At 43.4% G+C, this 15,981-nt stretch overlaps 1 protein-coding gene across 2 annotated transcripts in view; it reads left to right on the top strand.

Annotated features, from left to right (window-relative positions):
* Nucleotides 1-1,489: 1,489 nt before the first annotated feature.
* Nucleotides 1,490-15,981, top strand: part of Map3k3 (mitogen-activated protein kinase kinase kinase 3) — an 82,912-nt gene continuing 68,420 nt past the window's right edge. The window contains exons 1-2 of one of the 2 annotated variants that reach the window (XM_052759152.1): nucleotides 1,490-1,868; nucleotides 15,132-15,253. In XM_052759152.1, coding sequence (XP_052615112.1) covers nucleotides 1,865-1,868; nucleotides 15,132-15,253 — 126 coding nt within the window. In that variant the 5' untranslated portion in view covers nucleotides 1,490-1,864. The remainder of the gene's footprint in view (nucleotides 1,869-15,131; nucleotides 15,254-15,981) is intronic. The other variant, XM_052759151.1, reaches the window with a different exon arrangement.

Here is a 15,981-nt window from a genome sequence, read left to right as displayed (position 1 = left end):
TGAGTTTCAGACCGGACCAGGTCAGCATGGCAGTTCCAGGACACCCTAAGTTACATAGACTTTGTCTCAAACAATAACAACAAATGCGGGGGGGGGGGGGAGCAAGAGCTAATTAAACATTGTGGGGGTGGGGTGGGGATGAAGATAAAGGGGATTGTCCCAAACACTAAAGAGATTTGACACTCCAGGCAAAGCCACCACCTAAGGTAAGGGTTTCTAGATGACAGCTGGAAATGGCATCTGAAGAAGACTATTCTGGAATCTGAAATACGTCACTAGCATAGTGTCCAGAGAAAGGGAACCCACATTAATTGGGGGTAGAGTTGGAACCTAAAAACTGGGTGTATAAATTGTTGAAACAATGGGAGTTGGAGAAATTAATCACAATACTCTTTTGAAATATCACACAGCCAGTACAATTGTTTTGAGACAATATTTAGTGGCACAGGAAACACTTAATGCAAGTGTTAGCACACCACAAAACAATATGAAGTTATTTTTTGTCAAACGTTGTATATCTAGGTAGGAAATAGATAAAACTATCTCCAGGGTAGATATTTTTCTATTTTCCTACACTTTTCTTTTTAAAACGTGCCACGCTTTTATATAATTCTAAGAGCAAAACTGTTGTCCAAAAGCAACTCTAGCAGAACTCAGAATGTGGGGATCCACGTTCCAGCACTTCCCTAGCCTTTGGGGACGGAGGAATCAGGACCCACGGGGGTAGCCTCGGAGGTCTGAGACCCAGGGGAATGAGAGAAGTGGCAAGACTGCCACCCTGCCTGCAAAAGCGGCATCTAGAGCCGCAGGCTGCCCAGAGGATCGTGCAGCATAGTGGCCTCAAGCCTGGAAGCTCACAGCCAAACCTTCCCCGCCCATTCCGCGCCAGACGCTTCGCACTAGCAGGGGCGGGGCACCTTAGGACCGCCAGGTCGCGGACAACCGACAACTGGAGGGCCGAAGGTTCCCGTTTTCTGAGGCTCGCTGCCTCTACAGAAAACGCCTTTACCGAACCCAGAACCACAGCAGGCGCGGAGGGGAACAGCGCCAGCCCGCGCGCTCGCCCAGGGTTCCGCGACTGAGTAGAGGTGATGTTGTGGGCGGAGCCTCAGGCCGGAGCTGTGATTGGAGCAGCCCACACCTTCGGCCAGAGAGGCCGAGGGCGCCAGCTAGCGATGCACCGGGGCGGGTCTCAGCGCTCTCTCCGTGATTGGCTAGGAGCGAGAGGACGGGCGCTGTCTCGGTGATTGGCAGGCTCTAGACAGCCCTCGGAAATCGCCTTGACTTCGCCCATTGGCATCCTGTGAGAGTAGGCGGGATTGGTTCGTCGTGATTAGCTGGCGGCTGAGAGTGAGGGCGTTGGGAGTGAGCGGGAGGAGGGGCGGGAAGATCCGACTTCCTCCTGGCTATTGGCTGCCAGGGAGAGTGGGGGTGGTGCCAAGGCCCAGCGGCTGCCTGAGATTGGCGGGTGCTGACATGAGTGACAGACAGCGAGGCTAGCTGCGCGCCCAGCGGTTTGTTTTTCGGAGCGTTCCTGAGGTGGAGAACAGTGGCCGGACGGAGCGACTTCTGGACTTGGGGACTGGCAGGCGGGCGGGCCGAGTGGCGCCGCCGAGGCCGGGCTGGGCCGAGCCTGGGAGCGCCGGGGATGTAGCGGGCCACCCTGCTCATGCCACAGCGCCCGGCCGCGGCCGGAGCCGGAGCCTGGGGAGGCGGCGGGGGCCCCGAGCGCAGCCAGCGCAGCCCACGGCCCCCGCGCGGAGCCAGGCCCGCTGCCGTCCCCGCCGCCTGCTCCCCCGGCATGCAGCCTAGGCTGCGGAGGTGACACTTCTGGGCTGTAGCCGCCGCCGCCGCCATCGCCACCATGGGTGAGTATCGCCACCGCCCCGGCCTGTGCCCGCGCTGCTTCGCGACGCCCCGCCCCGGGCTGAGGGGAGGAGGACCCTGGGCCGCCCGCCTGACAGGCATGGACAGCCTGCGGGGCCCGGGGCTGAGGTCCGCGGACCGCTCGCCTGTTCGTGGCGCCGCTACCGGCGGCGGTTCTGGCTACTAGGACCCTCCGGGGGTACCCTGCCGGCCAAACCCACTCGGCAGCTCTCTTTCTGGGCATGCGGCCGGCGCATCCCCGGGAGGGGTCTGCGGGACCAAGGCCCGTGCTCGGCGGGGCCGCCCACTCCGGTCCCCAGCGAGCTGGCCCGCGAGCTTGAGGGTGGGGGAGCCGGAGCTCAGTGTGGGGCCGGGGCTGGAGCCTGGTGCAGGCCCAGCTGCTGTTGTGTCTTTTCCTTGATTTGCTTTTTTTTTTTTTTTTTTCCTGCCTGTGTCATTTCCTTCCCTTTGCTCACACAGGCTGGCCTGTGAGTTCCCGGGGCTTTGCTCTCGAGCTCCGTGCGCTCCCCTGCGCAGGGGGGAGGGTATGCGGGACCGCGAGGCGATTCGACGCGGATCCCTGTGAGCAATCGCGGGCTTGGGAAATGCGATCTGTGCTCCTCGCAGATTACTGGAAGTTAGGAATGATGGGTGCTGTGGGGTTATAGCTCAAACCCTACTTTTGGAAAAATCCAGCTGCTATTACTTTTATCCTGCGCTATCCCTGAAACTGTAACTTTTGAAAGAGGCATTCGCTACACAAAAGAATGACTATGAAATCATTTCCTTTTTGTCAGCATTTGCAGTTCTGCTGTGAAGATGTAATCTAAGAAAAGCTTTTAATGTCTTCCACACAGTATCTGAACTGAATCATATTTCGCATGATTTTGGTACTTTACCAAAAGACTTGGACTCAGCTAAGGAGCATGTGACATTTTAAATATACTTTGCTTCTCCAGTTGGGGCAGGTGTTGTGATGCTCTTGTTCCTGGTCTCAGTCGGGTTTTGCAAAATATTTAGTCTTGTCCTAAGTAAGAAAGGGTAAAATTTAGTAAAAGTCTCCTTTGCAGAAGTATTCATTTCTCCTATGAAGTGGTTCATATGAAAATGAAATGTTAATGTTTGCTTTGCCTTATAGCCAGGTCGTCATTTTTTTTTTTTTTGGTTTTTCGAGACAGGGTTTCTCTGTGTAGCTTTGCGCCTTTCCTGGAACTCACTTGGTAGCCCAGGCTGGCCTCGAACTCACAGAGATCCGCCTGGCTCTGCCTCCCGAGTGCTGGGATTAAAGGCGTGCGCCACCACCGCCCGGCTTCAGGTCGTCATTTTTGTAGGAGGTTAAGTGGGTACACTGGCGCATTGGCCAGATACTCATTTGTGCTCAATCTCTTTACTCTGATTTTAAATAAATTACTTTTTTTTTTCAGTGCTGCCCCTCATACATTATGGGAAGGGTTTGTCCATTTGCTGGGTTTTCAGTTCCCTTTCCATGATACAGCTCAGGGCTTGTTTGTTTGTTTGTTTTCTACAGAAGTCTCATCTGAGAATTAGACACAAAAGGAATCCAGTAAGGCTTCACAAATAAATAAAGATTTATAATGTACATATTCTAATATTTATGGAACGCTTCTTATAAATGGGGATTCTTTTTGTCCTCATAGGCATCAAACATTTATCTTCTACAGAATTTAAGCTAAATATTTGAACTATGGATTTCTGTTGTGATAATCTAGTAAGTTTTCCTTCTTGTCCTGTGGGTGAGCCTTAAGCTCCAAAGGGGAGTGTGAGATCCTTGAGGGTGTACAGACCTTACACGTAACACTTTGATTGCAAAACCAGTGTGAGTGTCCAGATAATGAGGGCCACATCTCATCATCTAACAGGAAAATAGATGAGAGCCTGTTTTCACATTTGAAAATGTTTTCAACAAGTGTTTAAATACATGGAAAGGCGATGCTGGGAGGAAGAAAACTATGTGGGTAAAGTCCCAAAGAAAAAAGAACAGGAACTTGGTATCTTCTCATTTGACCCCATGTCAGTTTTTAAATGTATTTTTTTCATTTCCAGTGCTGGGCACCAAACCCTAGCCTTGTGAGTGCTAGGCAAGTGCTTTATCATTGAGCTGCATCCCTGTGCTCTCTCTTGAGTTTGTTTTCTCTCTCTCTCTCTCTCTCTCTCTCTCTCTCTCTCTCTCTCTCTCTCTCGCTCTCCTCGCTCTCTCGCTCTCTCGCTCTCTCGCTCTCTCGCTCTCTCGCTCTCTCGCTCTCTCGCTCTCTCGCTCTCTCGCTCTCTTTCTCTTTTTGTTCTGAGACAGGGTCTCCCTATGTAGACCTAGCTACCCTGGAACTTGTAGTAATCCTTCTCCCTCTGCTTCCCCAGAACTTAATAAACAAACTCAAATGTTTAATGAAAGAGATTCCTTAATATTTTCATTACATTTCAACTCCAGGCCAGTGACTAAAGGACTAAAACTAATTTGCATCTCTGCCCTGCAGGTCCTTTGATTTATAGTCATATTTTCCTGAGCTGTTCTATGCTCCAGACTCAAGCCTGTTTGACAACTTGACTTGTTAATGAAAACAGGTCAGATTTTATATTGTCTGTTAGCCCCAGCAAACATCTAGTGGAAACTGGAAACTACACTTAGCCTTGTAAATAATAAGAAATCTTTTTCTGTTTGTTTGTTTGTTTGTTTGTTTTTGTCTTTGATACTGTGTGACTATTGAAATTGGGATGGACTTTTTTTTTTCTTGGACATATTAGAATTTCCTCCAGTAATTATAGTAATATTGTTAATAATTCCTGGGACTTATTTGCTACTGTTTCTTTGCTCTTTTTCTATAGGTAATCTAAAGCTTAGTGAAATATATTAAAAATGGTTAAGTGGAATACATTAAAATGGGATTTGGAAATACTACAGCAATCTAGGGAACTGAATACAGGATTAAAGATGGCTAGTTCTAGCCCCACTCTCTGTATTCCCTAAGTAATGTTGAGTTGAATGCAAATTTACTTTTTACAAATGTCTATAATATTGTTTCAAAATCCAAAACCACAACCAAGGCTACACAGAAACCCTGTCTCTAAAGAAAAAAAAATCTAAAACCAACTGTATTTTATTTTGTTTTGGTTTTGAATCCCAGTCTCAAGTAGCCCTTCAGATTTGCTATGCAGTAAGGATGGTCTCCAACTCCTGATCCTCCCACCTCTGCCTCCCAAGTACAGAGAATGGAGGCATGTACCATTAGGCCTAGCACCAACTATTATTTTTTGTTTTTCTTTATTCATTTATCCTTAGTTTTGTGTGTATGTTTATGTATGTACATGGGATTGTGTGGGAAGGAGCGCCTGTGCATATGTATATGAAAAACAGAGCAAGACTTCAGGTGTCTTCCATACTCTCCACATTTCTGCCTTAAAATGGGGGTCTTTCCCTGAACTGGAAGTGAATCACTTAGGCTAGGCTGACTAGCCAGGAGACTCTGAAGATCCACCTGTTGGAGTTACAGGTTAAAGCCATTCTTGGCTTTTTGTGTGGATGCTAGGGATTCAAACTCAGGTCTTCAAGCTTGCAGAGCAAGCAGTCTTACACACTAAGCCATCTTTCCTGCCCCCAACTGTCATTTTAAAAAATACTAAAAATCTGACTTGGAGAGATGGCTCAGTGGTTAAGAGCCCTAGCTGTTCTTCCAGAGGACTGAGGCACAATTCCCAGCATCCACATGGCAGCTCACAACTGTCTGTTACTCTAATTCCAGAGGAGCCCCCTTTCTGCCTCTGTGGGCACCAGGCACACATGTGGTACACAGATGTGTGTGTGTGTGTGTGTGTGTGTGTGTGTGTGTGTGTGTGTGTGTGTGTAAGTTAAACACATTACACATTAAAAAATAATTTAAAAATAAATATCAAAATTCTACTCCTGTGTCTTGTATGGATGACCTCAGCTCCTGAGACTCTGTCTCAAAAAACAAACACCAGGGGCTGGAGAGATTAGTTAGTGGTTAAGAACTCTTCCTGCTCTTCTAGAGGACCTGAGCTTGGCTTCTAGTACTCTAATCAGGCCACTCACAACCTCCAGAAATCCCAGCTTCAGTGGATCTAACGCTCTCTTTTTGACATTCCCACAAACACGTACACATAAATAAAAATAAATCGTAAAGGACAAAAACAAAATCTACTCGTGATATAGGTGTGTTAATTTATTAAACTGTGATTCAAGATTCTCCCAAAACAGTTGTTAATCATGCCTACTATTAATCATGAGTCTACTATATGGGTGGTTAGATTCTAGCCAAATGAGACTGTCCCCAGGTGTTGCCAAGCCTTGGAACCCTAGAAACACAGACCTAGTTCTGGAAGCTATAATTACAATTCTAAACCAAGTTGTCAGTTTTCCTGTTGCAAGTGTTCCTGTTTTGTTTTGTTTTAATAAATTGTCCACTTACTCTTTGCCCATTTGACAAGTACATCCTTTGTTCAGGTGTAGTATTAAGCCCTGGGCCTGCATTTTTCTGTTCCAAGAGGTAAGGTGAAGAGAGGTAAGGTGAAGCAGAAATATGCAAACAAATTAAGATTGAGTATTCTTTATCTAAAGTGCTTAGAATCAGGGCTAGGGATATAGCTCAGTGGTAGAGTGCCCTACCTAACATGTGTGAGACCCTTAAGAGTCTGTTCATACTATCAAAGTACTGAGAATCAGAAATGTTTCAGATTTTGTAGGTAAAAGGGTTTTTTTTTTAATTAGATTTAGTTGTTTTATTTGTGAGTGTTTTGTCTGTATACCTGCATGTGCACCATGTGCATTATTGGTGCTGTCAAAAGAGGGTATCAGATCCCCTGGATAGTTCCAGATAGTTCCATCTGTAACTAGAGTTACAGATGGTTTGTAACCAATGTATGTGGGTACTGAGAATTGAACCCAGGTCCCCTACAACAGCAACAAGTGCTCCTAACCACTAAGCCATCTCACCAGCATCCCCCACCTTTGATTTCGGAATGCTTGCCTAAACCTTACTGATTGAGCATCCCTTGTCTGTTTCAGATTTTGGAGTTTCAGATTAGGTATGCTCAACCAGTAAGTTATTGTAGATACTTTGCCAAAAGTGTATAATTATTTGCAAGAAGAGACCAATTCTGTAATTTAAGGGTTACGACACACACACACACACACACACACACACACACACACACACACACACACACACACACTCACACACTCACACACACTAACACATAATGTAATATAGTCTGTGGTGCTTTACGTTAGTTTCATCAAGTATTAAAATATAGTGAAGAGGGGCTGACAGTTAACTTTCTTCAGTAAGGTCCTTACCATGCAAGCTTGAAGACCTGAGTTCAGATCCCTAGTACCTATATGAAAAGCCAGGTGTGGGGACTTGTGCTTGGGGAGGCCTACAAGAGTATTCCTGGGGCTTATTGGCCAGCCAGCCTTGCCAAATAGATAAGTTCCAGGTTCAATGAGTTCCAGTCCCCAAAATATGGTGGAGTGTACAGGAACATACCTGATTCCAACCTTTGACCTCCACAGGCACATGCACAGTACTTGTGAATAAATACACACACAGTGGTGTAAAATGGTGATTCTATTGATTTTTACGAGGAAGCAGTGCTTTACTTTGTAATGTGTATTTAACATTTTGAGCCTTAGTTAATTTTTGTAGATTGCTATAGATCCGAGTAACAGAACAATGAATACCAGTATTTAACCTTTTAGCAAAACTTCAATACTGTTTTTGTTTTTTATTTATTCATTTATTTATTTATTTATTTATTTGGTTTTTCTAAACAGGATTTCTCTGTGTATCCCTGGCTGTCCTGAAACTCGCTCTGTAGACCAGGTTGGCCTTAAACTCAGAGATTTGCCTGCCTCTGCCTCCCAAGTTCTGGGATTAAAAACATGTGTCACCACCACTTGGCTCAATGTTCTTTTTAAAAATTACACTTTCTTTTGTGGAGAGATTGAGACAGGATCTTAACCTGTAGCTCTGGCTGGCCTGGAATTCACACATATCCACCTGCTTCTGCCTCCTAGTTGGTGGGATTACAGATGTAAGTCACCACTATTGGCTTCAACCATTTTCTGTTTGTTTTTTGAAACTGGGTCTTATGTGGCCCACACTGGGCTCAAACTAAACTTGCCCATGAACTCTTGATCCTTCTGCCTCCATTTCCTGTGCTAGGATCAACAGGTGTGCACCACTATGCCTGGCTGAACCATGCATGCTCTTTAAATTTTTTTTTTTTGTGTGTGTGTATGTGTGTGTGTGTGTGTGTGTGTGTGTGTGTGTGTGTGTGAGAGAGAGAGAGAGAGAGAGAGAGAGAGATCAAAGGACAACTTTTAGAAGTCAGTTCTTTCCTTTCACTGTGGATCTGAGCATCAGGCTTGCATGGCAAGAGCTTTTATAGGCTGGGCCATCTCACCAGTCTTCACTCATGTTCTTGAAGAAGCAATTTTTTGTGTGTGTGAATTGAAGATTGAGTCTGTTGAATATACTTATTGTAAAATGGTTTTTGCCTGGATATGGTCAGGGTAGAGGCGGTGGAAATACATGAAATGTCATGAAGAGAAAGTAAAATCTGACTCAGGGACTCGGAAGCATGGGCTCTCTTGAGTTGAGCAGTTTAATCAGATGACCTGGCAGAGCTAAGACAGAGCCTTGGCAAGATGAAGAAATAACATCATTAGTTAAGTGAAAACAAAGATTAAAATATTACTTTAGACTGGGTGTGGTGGAGCACTCCTTTAATCCTGGTGCTTGGGAGAAAGGCAGGCTGTTCTCTGAGTTTGCGGCCAGCCTGGTCTACATAGCAAGTTCCGGGACAGCCAGGGCTACATAGAGAATTTTGTCTAGAAAAACCAACAACAACAAAATGTTACTTTGTGGATTTGTAAATGTGGAAAAGAGAGTGTGTGGCATAGTAGACACCTTGTAGGATGATGTTTATTACAAGACATGGTACTTCCTGTAATTTTTCTGGGTTAACCAAGAGAACTCATAAAAGGGAAGTACCTTAAAGACCTTTCAGATAGAAGTTCAATGTGGAAAAGTAACTTCCTACTGGAGCTAGAAAGGAGAGTATATTGCCCCACACCATAGGTCAGAAAAAAAGAGAGGAAAAAGTACGAGCTACTGAGAATTACAGGTACCTGCTTGCTTGTGATTTCTTAGGAGCCTCTGCTCCCCTCCCCTCCTTTCTTCCCCTCTTCTCTTCTCCCCTCCCCGGCCATCCCCGCTTCCTTCTTGTGTGTGTTTCAGGTACATGCTCACATGTGCCACAGTGTATGTGTGGAGGTCTGAGAATAATTTGTGTGGGGGTTGTCTCTCCTACCACCATGTGGGTTCCAGGAATCAATCTCAGTTTGTAAGGCTTGATGGCAAAGCACCGTTCCCTGCTGAGCCATCTTGCCGACCTGTGCTTCCATTTCAAAACTTGAATTCAGATCCTTGTTTTGTAGATTCCCTGTTTTCTGTGAATACACATATCATACCCTTCCTAGATTCCTAACTTTCTTTTAACATGTATTTATTTATTTTTCCTGTGGGTGCGTTTTTATGGGTGGCAGGGCACATGTGCCGTGGTGTGTGTGTGTGTGTGTGTGTGTGTGTGTGTGTGTGTGTGTGTGTGTGTGTAGAGGTTTAGAGGACAGCTTCTGGCAGTTGGCTCTCACCTTCCTCTGTGTGGGTCCCAGACATCCAACTCAAGTTGTCAGGCTTGGCAGCAAGTGCCTTCACCCAGTGAGCCATCGCCACACCCCATGTTTGTTCGTTTGAGACAGATTCTCATTTATTGTTAGCTGGCCTGGAACTCACCATAGAGTGGAGGATAATCTTGAACTCCTGCTTCTTTCTACCTCTCAAGCACTAGGATTGTAGGCATGCCACAACAAATGATCCTAATTTCTTTTTCTTTTTTTTTTAAAAAAAAGATTTATTTATTTTATGTGTGAGCTCTATCTGCATGTATGACTTTATGCCAGAAGAGGGCATCAAATTCCACTAGAGGTGGTTGTGAGCCACCATGTGGTTGCTGGAAATTGAACTCAGGACCTCTGAAGAGTAGCCAGTGCTATTAAACGCTGAGCCATCTCTCCAGCCCCAACCCTAATTTCTTAATCTCTACTATTTTCTTCTTTTTTATGGTTCTTTCTGGTAGCCTATTGATCAAAGTCTGATTCCCTTTTCTCTGCCTTATCCCTTATTTGATAATTCTTTATTTTTTTTTCTTCTTCAGCTCACTTTGTAAGCTTTCTGGCATAGCTGAAATAGCTTGCTGTTCTGAAAGAATCTAATCTGTCACTGATTATATAAAATCATCTATATATAAATCCTTGCTACTCACATTTTAAAAATATTTTCACACTTTTGTATTTATATATACTGGTTTGTATATTGTCCATGTTAGCTTACTTTGTTTGTTATTGTTGTTTTTAGTCCAGGTCTTGCTGTGTAAGCCAACCTGGCCTTGAACTTGCTGTGATCCTCCTGCTTCAATTTCCCTGAAAATTGAATTTGGAGGTATGTGCCATCATACTTGGTTTAGCCTTTTGGGGTGTGTGTGTTTTATTTTTATTTATTTATTTTTTTGAGACAGACTCTCACTCTATATCCCAGGCTGGCCTCATATTTGTGATAGTATCTTGTTTTTTCTTTCTTTTTTTTTTTTTTTTTTTTTTCGAGACAGGGTTTCTCTGTGTAGCTTTGCGCCTTTCCTGGAACTCACTTGGTAGCCCAGGCTGGCCTCGAACTCACAGAGATCCGCCTGGCTCTGCCTCCCGAGTGCTGGGATTAAAGGCGTGCGTTGTGATAGTATCTTAAGTGCTGGGTTACAGGTGTGTGTCAACATGCCTGCTTTTAAAAATGACATTGTATGTTTATTCTTTTTAAAGTTTATTTATTTTTGTTTTGTTTTGTTTTGTTTTGTTTTGAGACAGGGTCTCACTATGTAGTCCTGACTGGCCTGAAATTGTTTATGGAGACCAGATTGGCCTCACAAACTCAAAAGGTCTTCTTTCCCCTGCCTCCCATGATTAAAGGCATGTGCCATCATTCCCAGCTTGTTTATGTTTTTACCCCAAGAGTTTGGATGCCCTGAAGTACCTTTGAAAACTTTCTCTGTCTGTCTGTCTGTCTCTCTCTCTCTCTTTTGCTTTTCTTGAGATAAGGATTTCACTATGTAGTTTTAGCTGTCCTAGAGCTCACTATAAGATCTGGCTAGCCTCAAACTCATAGAGATTTGCCTGCCTGTGCCTCCCAAGTGCTGGGATTAAAGTCAGGCTTAGCCACTCCTGGCTGCTTTTAAAATGTTCTAAAGTTGGGCTGGAGAGATGGCTCAGTGGTTAAGAGCACCAACTGCACTTCCAGAGGTCCTGAGTTCAATTCCCAGCAACCACATGGTGGCTCACAACCATCTGTAATGAGCTCTGGTGCCCTCTTCTGGCCTGCAGGGACACATGCAGGCAGAATACTGTATACATAATAAATAAATAAATCTTTAAAAAAAAATGTTCTAAAGTGAGAGGTAATTCAACTGTTAAGAACACTGGCTGCTTTTGCAAAGGACCTGGGTTCAGGTCCCAGCACCCACTTGTCAGCTCAGAACCATCCGTAATTCCAGTTCCAGGGAATCCACTGTCTCCTTGCCTCTCTGTGGGCACTAGGCATGCATACATGTGGTATATATACATAGGCAAAATACTCACATAAGTAAAATAAATCTTTTTTAAAAAAAGCTTTCTAATGTATAATGCATGGTAGATATTGAGCAAATGGTTATTGTTAATGATTAATAAAAATTCAGGAATAAATTAAATCTAGGGTAGATTAAATAGCCCTTCCAGTCTTTTTCCACTGACCTTTTCATATTGATGACAATACCAGCCAGCATTTTTAAAGCATTACTAAGTACCATGAGAAGTAATTTGTAAGTTTTCTTCTTTCTTCATCTCTCTGTGTCTCTATCTTAGCAGTTCTGTAAAATGATGCTTTATTACCTCCATTTTGCAAATGAGGAAATTGAAATTTAGGGAATAGACATGATTTATTTAAGGGTTCCTTAAACTCAGATATCTGTTTCTGACTCAAAGTTCATATTCTTGACTGCTGCCTTCTAAGAAAGCTCTTGTTTTTGAAAGAGTTGCTTTTATAGGAATCCAGATAATTTAGTTAAAATCTCAGTCTGGGATGCAATGCCTAAAAGAGCCATCCAATTCACTTCTTGTCTTCATCTATGTCTGTAGTTGGAAATATCAGTTGAAACACTTCACTGCTTCTAGTTTTATGCTTGACCTCGTAAAATTCAGTTTATAACCCTGCCTCACTTAGGTCAGCTGTCCTAGATTTCAGTCAGTAATGCCAAACTGTTCTCCTAGTATGTTGTTAGTTCGTACTAGGAACACCAAATAACACTGAGAATTGGTTAGCTTCCTGGAGGAAAACTTTGTCAGCTTGATAAACCAGCCCTTACAATGGCAAATTTTAATATTCCCTCCCTCTCTCTCCTAGAGATTGAAAGTAGGGCCTGATACATAATAGGCAAGTACTGAAATATGTTAACCACTAATACTAACAACTTACACTGACATTCTTAATTCTTCACATGGTAATATTGATACTAAAAACTTCATGTATGCTGGACATGGGATGTAGAGACAAGTGGACCCCTCAGTGAGGCCATCCTGGTCTACATAGCAAGTTCCAGGCCAGTTAGGGCTACACAGGGCTATACTGTCTCCAAACTGAACCCAAACCAAAACAACACACACACACACACACACACACACACACACAAAACCCAAAACAAACAAAAACCAACCTTCCCAAACCTCCATACATATATTAAGCTCACAATACTTTTACTGGATGCTTCTCAGATAATGTTTATCTAGTGCTAATCTTACTTATATTGTGTCTATCACATTTAAGCCAGTTTAGATACTATGCTTTAGGGTGTGTGTGTGTGTGTGTGTGTGTTGCTAAGAATTGAATCCAGGGTCTTGCACATGTATACCCCCAGCCTCTGTTCTTGTTTGTTTTTTAATTTATTTTATTTTCTGTGTATTGGTGTTTTGCTTGCATGTATGTCTGTGCACCACTTGCTTGCCTTGCTCCTAGAGGAGGCCAGAAGAGGGTACTGGCTCCCCTGGAAATGGAGGCATAGATGGTTGTAAGCTGTCTGTAGATGCTGGGAATCATACCCAGGTCCTCTGCAAGAGGACAGCCAGTGTTGCACTGAGCCATCTCGCCAGCCCTTAAAAACACCCCCCCCCTTTGTCTTTTTTTTTAAAGACAGCATCCCACTGTGTAGCCCTGAGTGGCCTAGAACTATATAGACCAGTCTGCCCTTGAAGTCCCAGAGCTCCGCCTGCCTCTGCTCCTGAATGCTGGGATTAAAGGTGTGCGACACCTTGCCTGGCTTGGTTTTTGTTTGTCTTTGTCTTTTTTTTTTAGTTTTGGTTATTAGATTAAAAACAGTAGGACAAGCAAATTCTCTTCAGCTGCTCCAGCTAAGCCACCTTTCTACATCAAGTTCTCTTTCTTTAAAAGGCCAATAGAGAAATTGCTAGAAACATATAAAATAGTTGTGTTTATGTTTGCCTTTCTCAAGAACCCATTTCCTCATTAGTTATATCCATTACTGAATTATTTTATTGAAGGTTTCTAATCTTTGAGCATTAGAACTATATGTGTAATACATCTTCCTTTCTCCTGTTTTTTTGAGACAGGGTCTTGCATTGTCCAGGTTGGTTTCCCAAGTTGAGAACTTCCTGCTTCAGCCTCTTCAGTGCTTGGGTTAAAGGGCATGGCCACGGTACTGGATTGACAATTTTTGTATATATTTTGAAGTGGAAGTATATAGGAAACTACTCTAACTCTTTTTCTTGCAAGTTGTAAATTTAATTTTACTTTTTAGGACAGTCAAAAATATCTTTATAGGTATCTTTGTACTTCCTTTCCTATGTCTCTTCAGAGGTGTCCTAGGAAGAGGGGAGAGGCAAGTAGTGTTGGAGAAGAGACCAGATTCATGCTGTTCTTTCTTTCCCATGGAGTATTAATATTTCTAAGGGACAAGAATAAAGGGCAGAAGATGGGCACTGTCTTTGGGTGGAGGCTTTTTTACTTGCTTTTTTTAAAGGTGTGCCCTAAGTTCCCAAGTGAGTCACTTGGGGAGTGTGACAGCTCACCCACATGTTCTCTTCCAGATCAACAGATAGACTTATTTTCAGTCTTTAAATGTTATTTGAATGGGTAAAGATCTCTGGGAGAATTTCATAAAGCTTGAGATTGGGCTGGTTTGTATTCTGGGTTTGGGACAATTTGTCTTCAGAAAGTGAGAACTCTAGTATTCCACAGTGCTTAAGAGAAAGGGGTTAAAAGTAAAGCCAGTAAGGTAGAGACGATGCATTGCTCGGGCCAGTTAAGGAAGAAAAACGGGAGAACTACCCTTTGACTTCCCCGTCAGAAGCTGCCTAACCTGTAAAATTTGTAGTTAGAAGCAGTGTTTAAAGGTTAGACATGTAAAACAACTGTGTTCAAAGCAGCTGCCTGCAGTCCTTTAAGATGTCCTCTTTTACACATAGTGCTTTAAGAGTAAGTCTGGCTGGATGTATGTAGTTGCCAATCCTGTAAAAATCCCACTTAGCCTGCTAAGACAGGAGGATGTCTGTCATGTTCTGGACCAGCCTGAGCTACATAAATAGTGAGGCCCTTTTTAAAAAGAAAGGAAGGAAGGATGATAGGTAGGTAGGTCTAGGACCAATCCTGCCCCAAATTAGTTTGCTGAATTTATCTATTTTCATTCAATAACCAACTATATTGTGCTGTGCTGTTTCTCATAACTTTTCAAGTTTTTCATGGTTGAATTCCTCTGGCATTGAATAAACTACTACCTCAGTGCCAACCAGTGCATTGCCAGAAATCTGGAGGATTGTTAAGAGAACATTAAAATTCATATTGCTATAGCCTGACCTTAGTTATCTTTTTCTTAACCACTGTGTGACTGGAGTTACAGGGTCTGTCTTGTTGCTGTGTTTTGAAATGGTCTTGCTATGTTACCCAGCCTGACTTCATACTTGTAGTTATCCTTCTGCCTCTGCCTCTCAAGTGAGGGGATTATAGGCATGTGCCACCACATCTGGCTCAGATGTGTCATTTTACTCCCTGGAATATTAGAAATATAATTGGTGGAAATAGTGTTTTATTGGCCTTTATTGAAGTATCTTAGCCCACATGCTCTCTCTTTCAATGCAGATGAACAGGAGGCATTAGACTCAATCATGAAGGACCTGGTGGCCCTCCAGATGAGCCGACGTCCCCGGGTGTCTGGATATGAGACTATGAAGAACAAGGACACGGGTCACCCAAACAGGCAGGTATGTGTGGCTCTGGCAGAGCTTAACCAAACTTATTAGGGAAGGGTTTCAAATGAGGAATATATGAGAAGCTAAGGCTACTCTGATAGTAGGCTTGAATACTGTTGGTCCCTTTCACACTTGTGTTAAATAGTGGACGATACTTAGCAGCCAGGTATGGATCTTCTTGGCATAGCATTTCATCTGTGGAGAATAAGAATAATTCTTTCCCTTCTTATGAAGTCTATATTCATGTAATTCTTTTGCTTTTATTGATTATTTGGCAGATAAGGTTTTTAAAAAATATTTATTTATTTATTTATTTATTTATTTATTTATTTATTTATTTATTTATTTGTTATGTATGCAGTGTTCTGCCTGTATGCCTGAAGAGGGCACCAGATCTCATTATAGATGGTTTTGAGCTACCATGTGGTTGCTGAAAATTGAACTTGGGGCCTCTGGAAGAGTAGCCAGTGCCCTTAACCACTGAGCCATCTCTTCAGCCCCCAACAGATCAGAATTTTTAAAATAATTTATTTGACTTTATTTTTATGTGCATTGGTGTGAAGGTGTCAGATCCCTTGGAACTGGAGTTATAAATAGTTATGAACTGCCATGTGGGTGCTGGGAATTGAACCTGGGTCCTCTGGAAGAGCAGTCAGTACTCTTAACCGCTGAGCCATCTCTCCAGCCCTGGCAGATCAGATTCTTGATCTGTAACTTGTAAGGTCTTCAGCTGCCTTAGA

The sequence above is a fragment of the Peromyscus californicus genome, unplaced genomic scaffold (assembly GCF_007827085.1).
Source record: "Peromyscus californicus insignis strain IS unplaced genomic scaffold, ASM782708v3 Scaffold_3__1_contigs__length_106647218, whole genome shotgun sequence".
Lineage (NCBI taxonomy): Eukaryota > Metazoa > Chordata > Mammalia > Rodentia > Cricetidae > Peromyscus > Peromyscus californicus.
Note: the sequence above shows the minus strand (reverse complement) of the source record. Positions and strands in the feature narration are given on the sequence as shown.